At 43.3% G+C, this 15,599-nt stretch overlaps 1 protein-coding gene across 1 annotated transcript; it reads left to right on the forward strand.

Moving 5' to 3' along the window:
- The first annotated feature begins 214 nt into the window (after nt 1-214).
- Nucleotides 215-15,384, forward strand: LOC144247226 (myosin heavy chain, skeletal muscle, adult-like). The gene is made up of 38 exons (XM_077787329.1): nt 215-418; nt 504-647; nt 739-895; nt 1,205-1,232; nt 1,331-1,445; nt 1,539-1,631; nt 2,487-2,550; nt 2,714-2,812; nt 2,915-3,018; nt 3,094-3,232; nt 3,845-3,963; nt 4,063-4,212; nt 4,923-5,093; nt 5,799-6,108; nt 6,229-6,311; nt 6,783-6,870; nt 6,964-7,081; nt 7,237-7,360; nt 7,443-7,579; nt 7,683-7,938; nt 8,623-8,865; nt 8,972-9,148; nt 9,230-9,375; nt 9,463-9,553; nt 9,642-10,031; nt 10,270-10,396; nt 10,496-10,614; nt 10,889-11,085; nt 11,444-11,627; nt 11,703-11,868; nt 12,028-12,152; nt 12,303-12,611; nt 13,328-13,531; nt 13,851-13,976; nt 14,071-14,241; nt 14,329-14,433; nt 14,573-14,668; nt 15,229-15,384. Exons 1-38 carry the CDS (start codon nt 215-217, stop codon nt 15,382-15,384), a joined length of 5,835 nt encoding a protein of 1,944 aa, XP_077643455.1.
- The last annotated feature ends 215 nt before the right edge of the window (nt 15,385-15,599 follow it).

Here is a 15,599-nt window from a genome sequence, read left to right on the forward strand (position 1 = left end):
ATAATTTTGACTTTTTACTTAAATACAGAATTGCACTGATGCAAAAATTTGCAATTCCTTCCAAAAGGCTACAAGCAGTATTAATATAATCTCTTCATTCTCTACAACTTCTCATTTCTTCTCCTAACAAGACCTTATTTTTTGGCAAATTTGAACAACATATCTTCCCTTCCACAGTGCTGTCTGCTGACAAGCCTCTCCACAAAGTGCAGCCATGTCTTCGGACGCTGAGATGGCCATTTTTGGGGAGGCTGCTCCTTACCTCCGAAAGTCAGAGAAGGAGAGAATTGAGGCCCAGAACAAACCTTTCGATGCCAAGTCATCTGTCTTCGTGGTACATGCAAAGGAATCCTTTGTGAAAGGGACAATCACGAGCAGGGAATCGGGCAAAGTCACTGTCAAGACTGAAGGTGGAGAGGTGAGTCAAAAACAAGGCTGAAGGAAAACATTTGATCCCCACTCTGGATTCTTAGCTGACACGTGTATCCTTCTTTCTCTGACAGACCCTGACTGTAAAGGATGATCAGATCTTCTCCATGAACCCTCCCAAGTATGACAAAATCGAGGACATGGCCATGATGACCCACCTCCACGAACCCGCCGTGCTGTACAACCTCAAAGAGCGTTACGCAGCCTGGATGATCTACGTAAGTGGCAGCAGCAGCTTCCTCTGGGCAGCCTCAGGAGCTGCTGGGCCAGGCTCAGGGGAAGCCTGAGTGCTGTGTCCCTTCCTCACAGACCTACTCGGGTCTCTTCTGCGTCACCGTCAACCCCTACAAGTGGCTGCCGGTGTACAACCCCGAGGTGGTGTTGGCCTACCGAGGCAAGAAGCGCCAGGAGGCCCCTCCACACATCTTCTCCATCTCTGACAACGCCTATCAGTTCATGCTCACTGGTGAGTGGCTCTGTCTGCCTCAGGGGCATTGGACCATGAAATTCTCTGAAGGGATACTCTGTCTCAGCAAAGTGAAGACTTTTTCATTCCTTTCTTGTCTCTGACACACACATCTGTTGGAGTTTGCTATCTTCATAGCATTTTTTCCACTGTGTTAAATTAAAGACACCTCTACATTAAGTGATGTGCTTTGGAAAGGTTTGCTTGTTCAAGTCAAGCTGACATCATGCAAAACATTAAATTATGTATGTTTCATTCTTTCTCTGTTGCTCATGAATTTTAAGTACCGTGTTTCTGCCTTGTTCACAGATCGGGAGAACCAGTCCATCCTGATCACGTATGTACACCCCCTGCGCGGGTCCCTGCGGGGCTGCCCGGTGCCAGGGCCCCTCCTGCCTCACCACGCACCCTCTGCTTCTCTCTTGGCTTGGGCAGCGGAGAATCCGGGGCCGGGAAGACTGTGAACACCAAGCGTGTCATCCAGTACTTTGCAACAATTGCAGCCAGTGGAGAGAAGAAGAAGGAAGAACAGACATCAGGCAAAATGCAGGTAAATTAGTAGATACATGTTGGGATCAATGCTTTCCTTGGTTCTTGACATGATTTTTGGAAAGGATAACTAGCAATAATTATCACCCTGCAGGGAACGCTTGAGGATCAAATCATCAGCGCCAACCCACTGCTGGAGGCCTTTGGAAACGCCAAGACCGTGAGGAATGACAACTCCTCACGCTTTGTGAGTTGCTTAACAAAATAATTCCTGTAACATAGTAAACAGGAATTTATGTCAGTCATTCTTTTCTGTTGTTCAGCCATCATGTTTTTAAGAGTAAAACTGTATTTTCTTATCATGGCTTTGCCACTTATCCTAAAGATCATTCTCCAGATTTCACAACACAAAAAATTAATTCTGTTTTACATTAAAATTCAAGTAAAAATACTATGTCATGTGGTGTTTCTCCTAGAACATATTGTAATGTTAAAAAATAGCTCTGTTTATTTTCATTAATTTTCTAATAGACAGACAGAATTGCAGGAAAAAAGGGAATGAGGTTAGGAGAGATGGGAAAGAAAGAAAGAAAGAAAGAAAGAAAGAAAGAAAGAAAGAAAGAAAGAAAGAAAGAAAGAAAAAGAAAGAAAGAAAGAAAGAAAGAAAGAGAAGAGAAAAGAAAGATATATTTTCTAATTGAATAATATATTTGCTGTATTTCAGATTAAGTTAATAAGAACTGAAGTTAGGTCACAATTCAGATTTAAGCAGCTCTTAAATTGATTCTTAACTGCTTAACTACTACTTAAATTGATTCTGTATCATTAAGGTAACTGCTCTCTGTGTGCAGGATATAGTTAGCATAATTTATGGAATGAATTTCACATATTCCTTCTCATTTGTACACTCACCATATTTAAAATACAGTTTTGCCACTGCTGATTATTTTCATGGTCAAAAATGAAGAAGATAACTTTATGTTAGTGGTACAAATACAGAGATTTTAAGAAAACGTCTCTAAGTAGAAAACTTGCGCCAACTTCTTAAGTTCGGATATACTTTCTATCTTGTAAATCTTAAAACACTTTTATTCCTTTAAAGGGCAAATTCATCAGAATCCATTTTGGTGCCACAGGCAAACTGGCTTCTGCGGATATTGAAACATGTAAGACACTTCACAGCAGTTCACAATCCATCCATTCCTCTATCTATCCATACAACACATTTTCACCCCACCATCTATACTGCCCGCCCTGTTTTCCTCTCATCATGTATTTTCTTTTTTCTTTTGCTGTTTCTTCTTGTTTCTAATTAAATTTTCCCTCCAGATCTGCTGGAGAAGTCCAGAGTCACTTTCCAGCTCAAGGCGGAAAGGAGCTACCACATCTTTTATCAGATCATGTCCAACAAGAAGCCAGAGCTAATTGGTAGGAAGAATTACTAACTTGGAGGAAGATAGCTGAATATCTGCTCACAATATTACTTGCTTGACTAAACTAAGCCTACATTACCCATCTTCTTATTTTCAGACATGCTCCTCATCACCACCAACCCATATGACTACCAATTTGTGAGTCAAGGCGAGATCACCGTCGCCAGCATTAATGACCAGGAGGAGCTGATGGCCACAGATGTAAGTAGCAATTCAGATTATTGTAACTGTTGGAATCTCCCAGGCAAAGCTTTTACTTTGCTGTTCATATTGCAGAGTGCCATTGACATCCTGGGCTTCAGTGCTGATGAGAAAACAGCCATCTACAAGCTGACAGGAGCTGTCATGCACTACGGGAACCTGAAGTTCAAGCAGAAACAACGAGAGGAGCAGGCAGAGCCTGATGGCACCGAAGGTATCAGAAAAAATAGAAGTGGTAGTAATAACTCAGTATTTGGAAGATGGAGTAGAAATGTGTTTAGGTGAGATGATATGAAACTGCCAACCAAAATGCAATCTTTCTTCAATTACTGCTCATCATTATCTGCACTACCAAGTGCATATATGTCTAAAAACCTCTCCTGAGCTACCATTCTGAATCAGCATAACTTTCTCAGTGTGCTTAGACCAAATGAGAAAGAAAAGATGTTTTTAAAAAATTTGTTTCTGCTTGATACTTAAAAGAAATTAAAGGCATTATATTCAATTATAGGACTCCTACTTCATAAATCACTATTTAGGGCAAAATTACTTATAGATTCCAGGAATAATTTTTAATAAATACATTTTTTCTAGATGTTTCTCTGAAGATTTTTAAAGACACATATAGCCTTTAGATGTACTGCTCTGTAAAACATTCAATGCAAAGATAATTTCAATTAAATAATTATATCATGGTTCTTCTGAGAGCCAGAAAGCAATATCTGATCACAAGAACATTAAATATTCCATCTGTTTTGGGAACGGTTCGTCACTCAAAGTGCTGCATGTCTTGGTAGCCCTAATTTTTCTATCTCCTTGTCCTTAGTTGCTGACAAGGCTGCCTACCTGATGGGTCTGAACTCAGCAGACCTGCTCAAGGCCCTCTGCTACCCCCGTGTCAAGGTGGGGAATGAATACGTGACCAAAGGCCAAACTGTGCAGCAGGTAACAACAACAACTTGGTGACTGGGAACCTCTCACTTGAATCCCTTACTATCTGCTCTGGACATTGCATTTTTTCTGATCCATTCTCCTTTGGTTTAGGTGTACAATTCAGTGGGTGCCCTGGCAAAGGCTGTCTATGAGAAGATGTTCCTGTGGATGGTTGTTCGCATCAACGAGCAGCTGGACACGAAGCAGCCCAGGCAGTACTTCATTGGTGTCCTGGACATTGCTGGCTTCGAGATCTTTGATGTAAGGATATCAGGTTTGAGGGCTGCTCTTGAAGGGAAGGATTGTTGTATCAGAGGACTTGCAAGTAATATTCCTCTGCAGGTTTAACATGCTAGTCATTTGCGATTTTATGCAGAAAAATAGCTAGTAATTTTCTTTTCTATCAGAAAACAATTTTTTCAAAAGCTCCATCAGTAGAAGCATAGAGTTGTGTTGTTTGTCCAGAAGCAGCAAATAGAATTTTATATGTTGCAATATTACAACTGTTTGATCTTAATGTTACATATTAAATAACCCAAAATATGTCCAACAAATTTATAAAAGAGCATCTGGAGCAGAGCTAGGAGATGCATTAGGAAATATATAGTGAGTTAAAGATGTTTAAAATGTTTAAAGAACCAAGAAATTAATAATTATATGTATGATCAGAAGTATTAAGGGTTTTCAATTTGGAGACAAGAGCATGTACTCATCTTGTTTGCAGAATAAGAAAATGCCAAAGTATTTTAATAATTTTAGGAGATTCATTAAAAACATCTCCTCTGGAAAAAATCCCTCATATTCATTATGTAGGTTTTTTTTTCTGGAGCTGCATAAAGGTTCTCTTATGGTGTGGTCCTGATAATACAGTTGTGTTCTAACTGGGGAAATTTATAAAAGGTGGAGGAGAATGATGAAGAACTGGGAATATTGATGAGAGCTGGTTGTTGTGGTTTTTTTCCACTGAGCAGTTCAACAGCCTGGAGCAGCTGTGCATCAACTTCACCAATGAGAAACTGCAACAGTTCTTCAATCACCACATGTTCGTGCTGGAGCAGGAGGAGTACAAGAAGGAGGGAATTGAATGGACATTCATTGATTTTGGGATGGACCTGGCTGCCTGCATTGAGCTTATTGAGAAGGTATGTTTGTGATTCAAGATGTCTTCCATTTTCAAAAACCCATTGTTTTAAATTTCCAATGGTTGGATTCTTGTAGTCGGTTTTAATACAAGTGTATTAAATATTTCTTGACCTGTACTATTGCGAATTATGGATTATAGATATTACAAAGTCCACCAAAAGTTATAGAAGTAATTTTCACATGTTTTCTGCATGGAAGGTATCTCCATTTGCTTGGCTAAAGGATATTATCTTCAAAAACACAGGGCAGTTCCTAAAGTAAAATGAAAACATCTTCCTAGAGTTCTGGAATAACATTATCTGGAAATGGATAACCATATGGTTATCCATACAGTTATCTGTAATGGTTCTGTATGGTTTACAGCAAAGCAAATACAGTGCCTGACCTTTGAGAGGAAGAAACAGATTTCTTGTAGCTCTTTATAATCAAGTAAAGATGCAAAGGACAAATTTGTGAAAAATACTTTAAAATGTATTCTTTCTCCTCATGAACTTTAGCATGGTCTTTGGCATTGAAAACATTCCTGAATCACAATGTCAAAGTGTAAATCAAGGTGGTGAATCTCTTAAACTCACTTTTTAGAAATAAATTTTCTACATGGCATTGTATTTCATCTTCCAGTCTTTTACCACATTCCCTTTGAGATCAAGCCATACTAATATATTCTACATGCATTCTCTCTTGTTTATTGAACTATCTTCCAGCCCATGGGCATCTTCTCCATCCTGGAAGAGGAGTGCATGTTCCCCAAGGCAACTGACACCTCTTTCAAGAACAAGCTCTATGACCAGCACCTGGGCAAGTCCAACAACTTCCAGAAGCCCAAGCCTGCCAAAGGCAAGGCTGAGGCTCACTTCTCCCTGGTGCACTATGCTGGCACAGTGGACTACAACATCACTGGGTGGCTGGAGAAGAACAAGGACCCTCTGAATGAAACTGTCATTGGGCTGTACCAGAAATCATCTGTGAAGACCCTCGCTTTACTTTTTGCTTCTTATGGCGGAGCAGAAGCAGGTTATTTTTCTAAATTTTCTTTTTGAACATTTGGGATATGTAAAGATAAAACAAAAAAAGGTTATATGTTTATATTGAAAAACTTCTTTTTTTTTTTTTTTTTTTTAATTTTATTTTAAGAGGCTAGTGGTGGTGGTGGTGGTGGCAAGAAGGGAGGCAAGAAGAAGGGTTCTTCTTTCCAGACAGTCTCAGCTCTTTTCAGGGTAATGTATGGATTTTGTTTCTATAAAGTGACATGAACATAATGTGAAAACTGAGCTAAATACACTAAGGTTTGTATTCTGGCACTGATTTTCAAAAGAAGCGATACTAAGTATGAAGTGCATTTCATATTGATTTTCTGTTCAAATTCAGGATTTGATCTTCATTTGGCTCTCTGAATTTCTTATAAAATTCATTCCTATTTTTTTAAAAAATATTTTTCAGAATCTTTCGTAATATAAATATAAATATTTATCCCAAAAAGGCATTTGTTAAAATATTTATAATGTTTTACTTCCTCTGAAAAAAGGTGTAGAATACTTTTCAATAAAAAAGTATACAGAAGTTTTCATTAAAAATAAATTTTGAATTTGAAAGCTTCTTCTAATATTTATTGTATTATTTCCTTGACATATAGGTACAAAATATGCAAAATTAAATTTCTTTCTAAACTACTCTGCATGATCCCACAGGAGAATCTCAACAAGCTGATGACCAATCTGCGGAGCACTCACCCCCATTTTGTGCGCTGTATCATCCCCAATGAGACTAAAACACCTGGTAAGAGCCCCAAGCAGAAAGATCCTTGCTCTGATACATCCATTCCCCTCTGCACTGCACTCTGGGCCACTCATTTGTGCTCTGCATTGCCAGGTGCCATGGAGCACGAGCTGGTGCTGCACCAGCTGCGCTGTAACGGCGTGCTGGAAGGGATCAGGATTTGCAGGAAAGGGTTCCCCAGCAGAGTCCTCTATGCTGACTTCAAACAGAGGTGAGAGCTCTGCGCTTGTCAGCATCATTGGAAGCAATGTTGGTTCATTCATGGCTCCATTTAGACTGCTCTGTTTTCAAAAACAGTTGATGGGGCTTAGTGGCTACTGTGTGTTGGTTGGAAAAAATTAGCCTCATCTTCTTCTGATTCTACAGATACAAGGTGCTTAATGCCAGTGCCATCCCTGAGGGACAGTTCATCGATAGCAAGAAGGCTTCTGAGAAGCTCCTTGGGTCAATCGATGTGGACCACACCCAGTACAAATTTGGACACACCAAGGTACAAACCCCCCATTCACTGCCTGCCTGGGCTTTGCTCTCTCTACCTGACAGTGATGTGCTGCAACATTGCCTCTCTCAAGGTGTTCTTCAAAGCTGGGCTGATAGGGATCCTGGAGGAGATGAGGGATGAGAAGCTGGCACAGCTCATCACCCGCACCCAGGCCAGGTGCAGAGGCTTCCTGATGAGGGTGGAGTACCAGAGAATGGTGGAGCGGAGGTACACCTTCCTCTTCTTCTGTTACAGACTCATTTTGCTCATGGGAAAGTGAAGACACTTGTCAGACTGAGAATATTCATTGTACTTTTTAATTACGCCTCAGGGAATCCATCTTCTGCATCCAGTACAACATTCGTGCTTTCATGAATGTCAAACACTGGCCATGGATGAAGCTGTTCTTCAAGATCAAGCCCTTGCTGAAGAGTGCAGAGTCTGAGAAGGAGATGGCCAACATGAAGGAAGAATTTGAGAAAACCAAGGAAGAGCTTGCAAAGTCTGAGGCAAAGCGGAAGGAGCTTGAGGAGAAAATGGCATCTCTAATGAAAGAGAAAAATGACCTGCAACTCCAAGTGCAGGCTGTAAGTAACATTTTTCTATAGTTTTATAAGTAAATAAGATCTAACTCTTCTTTCCTAATACAAGACTCTGAAATTACATACTTAGCTTTCTAAAATACTTTAAGCCTAATGCCATGTTACTAAAGGTAAAATAAAGGTCAAATTCTCCCCTCATTATTACTATTGTGAGCTGGAGTTTAAAAAGTGCGAATTTTTAGACTTCATACCTACACGTGTCCGTGTGACTTCATAAAGCAATAAGAAAGGCATTCTGTGAAACAAAAAGCCTTATTGCAGTCACTGTAGTGTATCTAGTGGAGCAGAGACAGTAGCTTGACTGACCTACTACTCTGTAAATCAGTTGTCAACATGAATATTTACATTTCTAAACACTTCCACATAAATTTGAATTTAGTACATAATAAGACAAAATCATATTCGAAAGGAGAAAAGGAAAATATAAAAAAAATCTAACTGACTTTCCAATATACCCAAAAAATATAGAGTGAAATGAAATGTAGCTAAACAGAGCTGAATTAAAGATGTAAAAGGATCAACAAGAAAACTAACAAAAACTTTTTTTAGATTTTTAGTTTGCAATGTAACTGCACAGTGTGTTTTTTCCCCAAAAGTAATTCTGAAAATCTTGCCAATTCACTTAGGTTCCTTCAGCACTAAATAATATTTCCTGCACTTTCCCACCAGGAAGCTGATGCTTTGGCTGATGCTGAGGAAAGGTGTGACCAGCTCATCAAAACAAAAATCCAGCTGGAAGCCAAAGTCAAGGAGGTGACTGAAAGGGCTGAGGATGAAGAGGAAATTAATGCTGAGCTGACAGCCAAGAAGAGGAAGCTGGAGGATGAATGTTCCGAGCTGAAGAAAGATATTGATGACCTTGAGCTAACACTGGCCAAGGTGGAGAAGGAAAAACATGCCACCGAAAACAAGGTATGAGGTAGAACCAGTCAGTTGCATTCCAGAAAATGGGCTGTGTGCTATGACAGGACTTCTATAGATACTCCCTTTATTTACATTTGCTCCCTTGTTCTCAAAGGTGAAAAACCTGACTGAGGAGATGGCAGCCTTGGACGAGACCATTGCCAAGCTGACAAAAGAGAAGAAAGCCCTCCAAGAGGCCCATCAGCAGACCCTGGATGACCTGCAGGCAGAGGAAGACAAAGTCAATACTCTGACCAAAGCCAAGACCAAGCTGGAACAGCAAGTGGATGATGTAAGCACACACAGAGCAGGAACAGGACAGGTATGGAGCCTGACCTGGCTGGCAGAGCCCTGATGGTCTTGTTGTGTTTAGCTGGAAGGGTCTCTGGAGCAAGAGAAGAAACTGCGCATGGACCTGGAGAGAGCTAAGAGGAAGCTGGAAGGAGACCTGAAGCTGGCCCAGGACAGCATCATGGATTTGGAGAATGATAAGCAGCAGCTGGATGAGAAACTGAAGAAGTAAGTGTAGCTCTGGGGCACCTGAGTGCTGGGCTGGAGCACTTGTCTCTTTGCTTTGAGATCTAACATGGTTCACTTGGCCCAAAGGAAAGACTTTGAAATCAGCCAGATCCAAAGCAAGATTGAGGATGAACAAGCCCTGGGCATGCAATTTCAGAAGAAGATCAAGGAGCTGCAGGCAAGTCTCTGTTCCTTCCCCTGCCTTGCTCAGGCTCAGCTCAGGCAGGAGGAGGGCACGGGTGTGAAGGGTCCCTGGTGTTCTGCAGGCCCGTATTGAGGAGCTGGAGGAGGAAATTGAGGCAGAGCGAACCTCTCGTGCCAAAGCAGAGAAGCATCGCGCTGACCTGTCCAGGGAGCTGGAGGAGATCAGCGAGCGCCTGGAAGAAGCTGGAGGGGCCACAGCAGCTCAGGTGGAGATGAACAAGAAGCGTGAGGCAGAATTCCAGAAGATGCGCCGTGACCTGGAAGAGGCCACGCTGCAGCACGAAGCCACGGCTTCCGCCCTGCGCAAGAAGCACGCGGACAGCACAGCTGAGCTGGGCGAGCAGATCGACAACCTGCAACGCGTGAAGCAGAAGCTGGAGAAGGAGAAGAGTGAGCTGAAGATGGAGATTGACGACTTGGCCAGCAACATGGAGTCTGTCTCCAAAGCCAAGGTATGGAAAAATATGAAAATACATGAAAATAAATAATGTGGAAGTGTATCCTTTTAAATTATGGCCAGATTACCATCTGGCTCCTATCTCTGCATGGAAGTTTTTTTCTAAACGTCTAACTCCAAGGAACAGTCTATAATTTGCACATCTGTTCACTTTTTTCTGGTTGGAATTCTGCTGCTCATAACAAGAAGGAATCTAGATACTAATCCTCTTTCATTCTCTGTGAACTCCACAGGCCAACCTGGAGAAGATGTGCCGCACACTGGAAGATCAGCTGAGTGAGATTAAGACCAAGGAAGAAGAGCATCAGCGCATGATCAATGACCTCAATGCTCAAAGAGCTCGTCTTCAGACAGAAGCAGGTTAGAGAGACTCGAATATGTTTTAGCATGACTACTAAAGCAGCTTGTTTGGGTCATAAATGACAATTAGAATATCTTCTTATTTGTGGGCTTTCCCAGGTGAATTTTCACGCCAGGTCGATGAGAAAGATGCTCTGATTTCTCAACTGTCAAGAGGCAAACAAGCTTTCACCCAACAGATTGAGGAACTCAAGAGGCATCTAGAGGAAGAAATTAAGGTTATTCCTAATTTCTTACCACTGGCCACTGACAACACTTGTAGTTTCACACTGTCTAGTAGGGACAGGCTTGTGCTGCTTAGCACAAGCCATCCTGGGGGATGGCTTTTGTTTCTGCAATAAGTTTGATAAATGGATTTTGACCTCCAGGCTTACATCTGTCCTTCATTGCAAACACTCCTCCAGCAGTCATGTTTGTAGTGTGAAATTAATTCATTGGAAGAGATTTCCTGGGATATTACCACTCCTTGACACAACCACACTCTCTATCTAGGCCAAGAACGCCCTGGCCCACGCCCTGCAGTCCTCTCGCCACGACTGTGACTTGCTCCGGGAACAATATGAGGAGGAGCAGGAGGCCAAGGGGGAGCTGCAGCGAGCCCTGTCCAAGGCCAACAGTGAAGTGGCCCAGTGGAGAACCAAATACGAGACGGACGCGATTCAGCGCACGGAGGAGCTCGAGGAGGCCAAGTACGTGGGGAAGCAGGATGGCAAATGACTGGAGAAAATGGAGGATGGTCAACAAATTTGGAATCTCTGAGAGTGGGCTTAGACAAGAATGGGATGAAGGCAAGGATAGAGATTTGTAAAAAAGGAGAGAGAGGGAGGCAGAGAAAAAGTGTAGAGAAAAAGGGAAAATATAGGCTTTAGGACTAGAAGTGCTAAGACAGGCCGAATAGGTGACAGGACACAGCAAAGTATAAATCCTTATATAGCTGTGAATAGTGCTCAGTTCAAAACCCTTAAAGTCATCAACTACCCTCTCATGACAGAATAGAACTGACGCCATTCCAAGCTCTAACGTGCAACTCTGCTTCTCTCCTCCCAGGAAGAAACTGGCCCAGCGCCTGCAGGATGCAGAGGAACATGTTGAGGCTGTCAATGCCAAATGTGCCTCCCTGGAAAAGACAAAGCAGAGGCTGCAGAATGAAGTGGAGGATCTGATGATTGATGTGGAGAGATCCAATGCTGCCTGTGCTGCTCTGGATAAGAAGCAGAAGAACTTTGACAAGGTCTTCTGGCTTCCAGCACCAGCATTCCTGGCCCCGTGATGCCCACAGCCCTACTCACACCCCGTTTCTCTTCAGATCCTGGCAGAATGGAAGCAGAAGTATGAGGAAACGCAGGCTGAGCTGGAGGCCTCGCAGAAGGAGTCGCGCTCTCTCAGCACGGAGCTGTTCAAGATGAAGAATGCCTATGAGGAGTCCTTGGACCACCTGGAAACAATGAAGCGGGAGAACAAGAACTTGCAGCGTAAGTCCCTCTGCTCCTTCCTGGCCTTTCTCACAAGCTTGTCTATCTTCCACTCTCTGGCCCTGCAGGGTTAAAATCTTGCCTGTCACCTTGATGCACCAGAGCCTTTCTCCATTCAGCTCTCTGCATGACCATGGTGCTTTCCACCCTTCCTTGCAGAGGAGATTTCCGACCTCACGGAGCAGATTGCGGAGGGAGGAAAGGCAATTCATGAGCTGGAGAAAGTCAAGAAGCAGATTGAGCAAGAGAAATCTGAAATACAGGCTGCACTTGAGGAAGCTGAGGTACGTGACCCCAACCACTGGTATCTGCAGTAAATAAATGAGGAAATAGTGCTGAAAAGGCCTTGGTTCCCCTCTGCTCTGGCTGGGGAATGCAGCTGAGCTTTCTGAAAATATTTTTTATTTTATCAATATTTATGACCACTTCTCCAGGCCTCCCTGGAACATGAGGAGGGGAAGATCCTGCGCCTGCAGTTGGAGCTCAACCAAGTGAAGTCTGAGATTGACAGGAAGATAGCAGAGAAGGATGAAGAGATTGATCAGATGAAGAGGAACCACCTCAGAATTGTGGACTCCATGCAGAGCACCCTGGATGCTGAGATCAGGAGCAGGAATGAAGCCCTGAGGCTGAAGAAGAAGATGGAGGGAGACCTGAATGAAATGGAGATCCAGCTGAGCCATGCCAACCGTGTGGCTGCAGAGGCACAGAAGAACCTGAGGAACACTCAGGCTGTGCTCAAGGTATGTTACACTAAGAATGTGCACTTTGTTTTTTTCTTTGTCCAATACTGGCTTTGCTGCAGTCCTCTAGTTCCTAAATAACTCTTCTTTATTGAAGAGCCCAGAATTGGATGCAATACTCAATGTGAGGCCAGACAAAACAGGAATTCAGCTCCAGCTCTGCCTTGGCTTTCATAATCCTATCCCCACATACCCTGGCAGCATCTCTGTATTCTTCTGAAGACATTTGTTGCTTGTTCTACCAGCTATGCATTTCCTTTTTACACTTCAGTTTGACCTGAAAGTCCTTGCCAGCCATGCTATCTCCTGCCTTGCCTGCCTGACTACTTACATATGTGAACTGAGAGCTTCTGCACTCCATGAAAAACATTCTTATATATTTTTTTTTTTTGCATCTTTATTCTTGAGAGGAGTTTCTCAAGGGAGTTCCATCCAGGAATTCCTTGAAAAATACAAATGACTCTCCTAAAATTCAGGGACTTGACCTTACTCTTCAGCTGTCTCAGATTCTCATGAATCAACCTCCAACTGACTTTTCTAAGATGCTGTGCATAGATGAACAATAAGTCCAAATATAAATGTATTCCTATAATGATATATATTATACTACCATAATAATTATGGGACTGGTGGCAATTGCCAGTATGCAACAGTGCTGTATCGTCTTATAATTTCTCTTGATTCTTTGCCTTATAATTTCTCTTTATTCTCTAAAGGACACCCAGATCCATCTGGATGATGCTCTCAGGACACAAGAGGACCTGAAGGAGCAGGTGGCCATGGTGGAGCGCAGAGCAAACCTGCTGCAGGCTGAAATTGAGGAGCTCCGGGCAGCCCTGGAGCAGACAGAGCGGTCGAGGAAAGTGGCTGAGCAGGAGCTCCTGGATGCCAGTGAGAGAGTTCAGCTCCTCCACACTCAGGTTAGATTCAAAATCTCATGGGCAATTTTCCTCTGTGTAAATTCCTAAATCTACTCTTCTAATAAAGTCCTTAAACCAGAATTATTACACTTGTCCAAAAAATGGATTAGAGCAAAATGAGTAGGATTGCATTAGCAGTCAGAAGAGCTGCTTCAAATTTCAATAATTCTCTGCTATCTAGCTGTATATGACCTGACAAGATAGGTCAGGAAGATGCTAATATTAGACCTTTAGAGGATAACTTTAGAGTGAAACAGTAAATTTCTTAATTAATTGTTCTGTTTTGCAAATAACTGTACAAAATTTTGTTGTTGAACAGAACACCAGCCTGATCAACACCAAGAAGAAGCTGGAAACGGACATTGCCCAGATCCAGGGTGAAATGGAGGATACCATCCAGGAAGCCCGCAATGCTGAGGAGAAGGCCAAGAAGGCCATCACTGATGTGAGTTGGACACTCCTGGCATTGCTGACAATGAATGTACTCTCCCCAAAATATCTCCAGTCCTAAAATGGCTTTGACCCTTTGCTCTGATCAGGCGGCCATGATGGCAGAAGAGCTGAAGAAGGAGCAGGACACCAGTGCCCACCTGGAGAGGATGAAGAAGAACCTGGACCAGACGGTGAAGGACCTGCAGCACCGTCTGGATGAGGCTGAGCAGTTGGCACTGAAGGGAGGGAAGAAACAGATCCAGAAGCTGGAGGCCAGGGTGTGTAGGGCTGGGGCTGTGCCTGAGTGAGCGTGTCCTTGGAGAGACATTGCCAGGGAAGCTGCAGGGATGGGCTTGTCCTTGCAGGTGCGGGAGCTGGAAGGGGAGGTTGATGCTGAGCAGAAGCGCAGCGCTGAAGCTGTGAAGGGCGTGCGCAAGTACGAGCGGAGGGTGAAAGAACTCACCTACCAGGTAAGGCAGGAACTCTGCTCTCACAGGGCTTTCCCACAGTGAGTCACATCTTGCACACACCGTCCCCAAGGGGAATTGTTAACCTCATGTGATGCAGAACCAAGAACTGACTCTCTTTCCTGTTTGTCAAACACTCTAGTCTGAGGAAGACAGGAAGAATATTCTAAGGCTACAGGATCTGGTGGACAAGCTGCAAACGAAAGTGAAATCCTACAAGAGACAAGCTGAGGAGGCTGTAAGTATTGCTTGGATAAAGGGTAAAGGCCACATTCCACTGAGGCAGGACACACATTGAGTGAGGCTGAATACCAGGAGAGGGGTATGGAAGAAACTCCCGAGACAGAACCATGCTGGGTTGGGACCTTGGGGAGCTCTGGGCACCCTGCAGTCAGGGACATTCATTAAGTGAAGTTCTACAGCCTCATTCATACAGGAGGCCAGAGTAAACAAACCCAGAGGCCACACCCACTGACAGGTTCCTGAATCTCTGCTAATTATCAGCAGCAGAAGGTTTCATGATCTTCCCAACCCAGTAAGTTGCACTGATAATTGGGCACAAGGTAGTGAGAGGATAGATATAGAAATGATAAATTGAAGGGGTGAAATTGCTCCTCACTTGTGACACAGTCCTGATGAAGCTTGTCCCAGTAGGGTCCTGAAAAGGGGAGGATGAGGAGCTCTGTGTGAGCAGTGGTGGGAGGGGGAGGGAGATTTGCAGCCCCACAAGGCTGACTTGCAGCAGGAGTGAAACCTCTGCCCTGTGCTCCTGAGCCCTGATTTCTTCTCCTCTCACAGGAGGAGCTGTCCAATGTCAACCTCTCCAAGTTCCGCAAGATCCAGCACGAGCTGGAGGAAGCCGAGGAGCGGGCTGACATTGCAGAGTCACAGGTCAACAAGCTCCGAGCCAAGAGCCGGGAGATTTCTGGCAAGAAGATAGGGGAGGAAGAGTGAGGATGTCCTGAGGCATCAAAGTGACCTGAGGGCTGCACAAAATGTGAACCCTCTGTCCTTCTTCAAGTGTTCATAATCATGTTGCTATGTAGAGAATAAAGAATATAGATTTCGTCGCATACTCAGCAGAATCAGTGATTTTAGTCATTACTATTCAGTTCTGCAGTTACACAAGTTTAGGGCATTTTCAAATGAAATACTTACCTCACTTTAAG

The sequence above is a fragment of the Lonchura striata genome, chromosome 19 (genome assembly GCF_046129695.1).
Source record: "Lonchura striata isolate bLonStr1 chromosome 19, bLonStr1.mat, whole genome shotgun sequence".
NCBI classification, from domain to species: domain Eukaryota; kingdom Metazoa; phylum Chordata; class Aves; order Passeriformes; family Estrildidae; genus Lonchura; species Lonchura striata.

Excerpts from the sequence above, each read along its gene's own strand:
- LOC144247226 (XM_077787329.1), top strand. The coding sequence starts at position 215 with ATGTCTTCGGACGCTGAGATGGCCATTTTTGGGGAGGCTGCTCCTTAC. Across the intron at positions 10,032-10,269 it reads AGTCTGTCTCCAAAGCCAAG|GCCAACCTGGAGAAGATGTG; the intron begins GTATGGAAAAAT and ends TGAACTCCACAG. Across the intron at positions 10,615-10,888 it reads ATCTAGAGGAAGAAATTAAG|GCCAAGAACGCCCTGGCCCA; the intron begins GTTATTCCTAAT and ends CTCTCTATCTAG.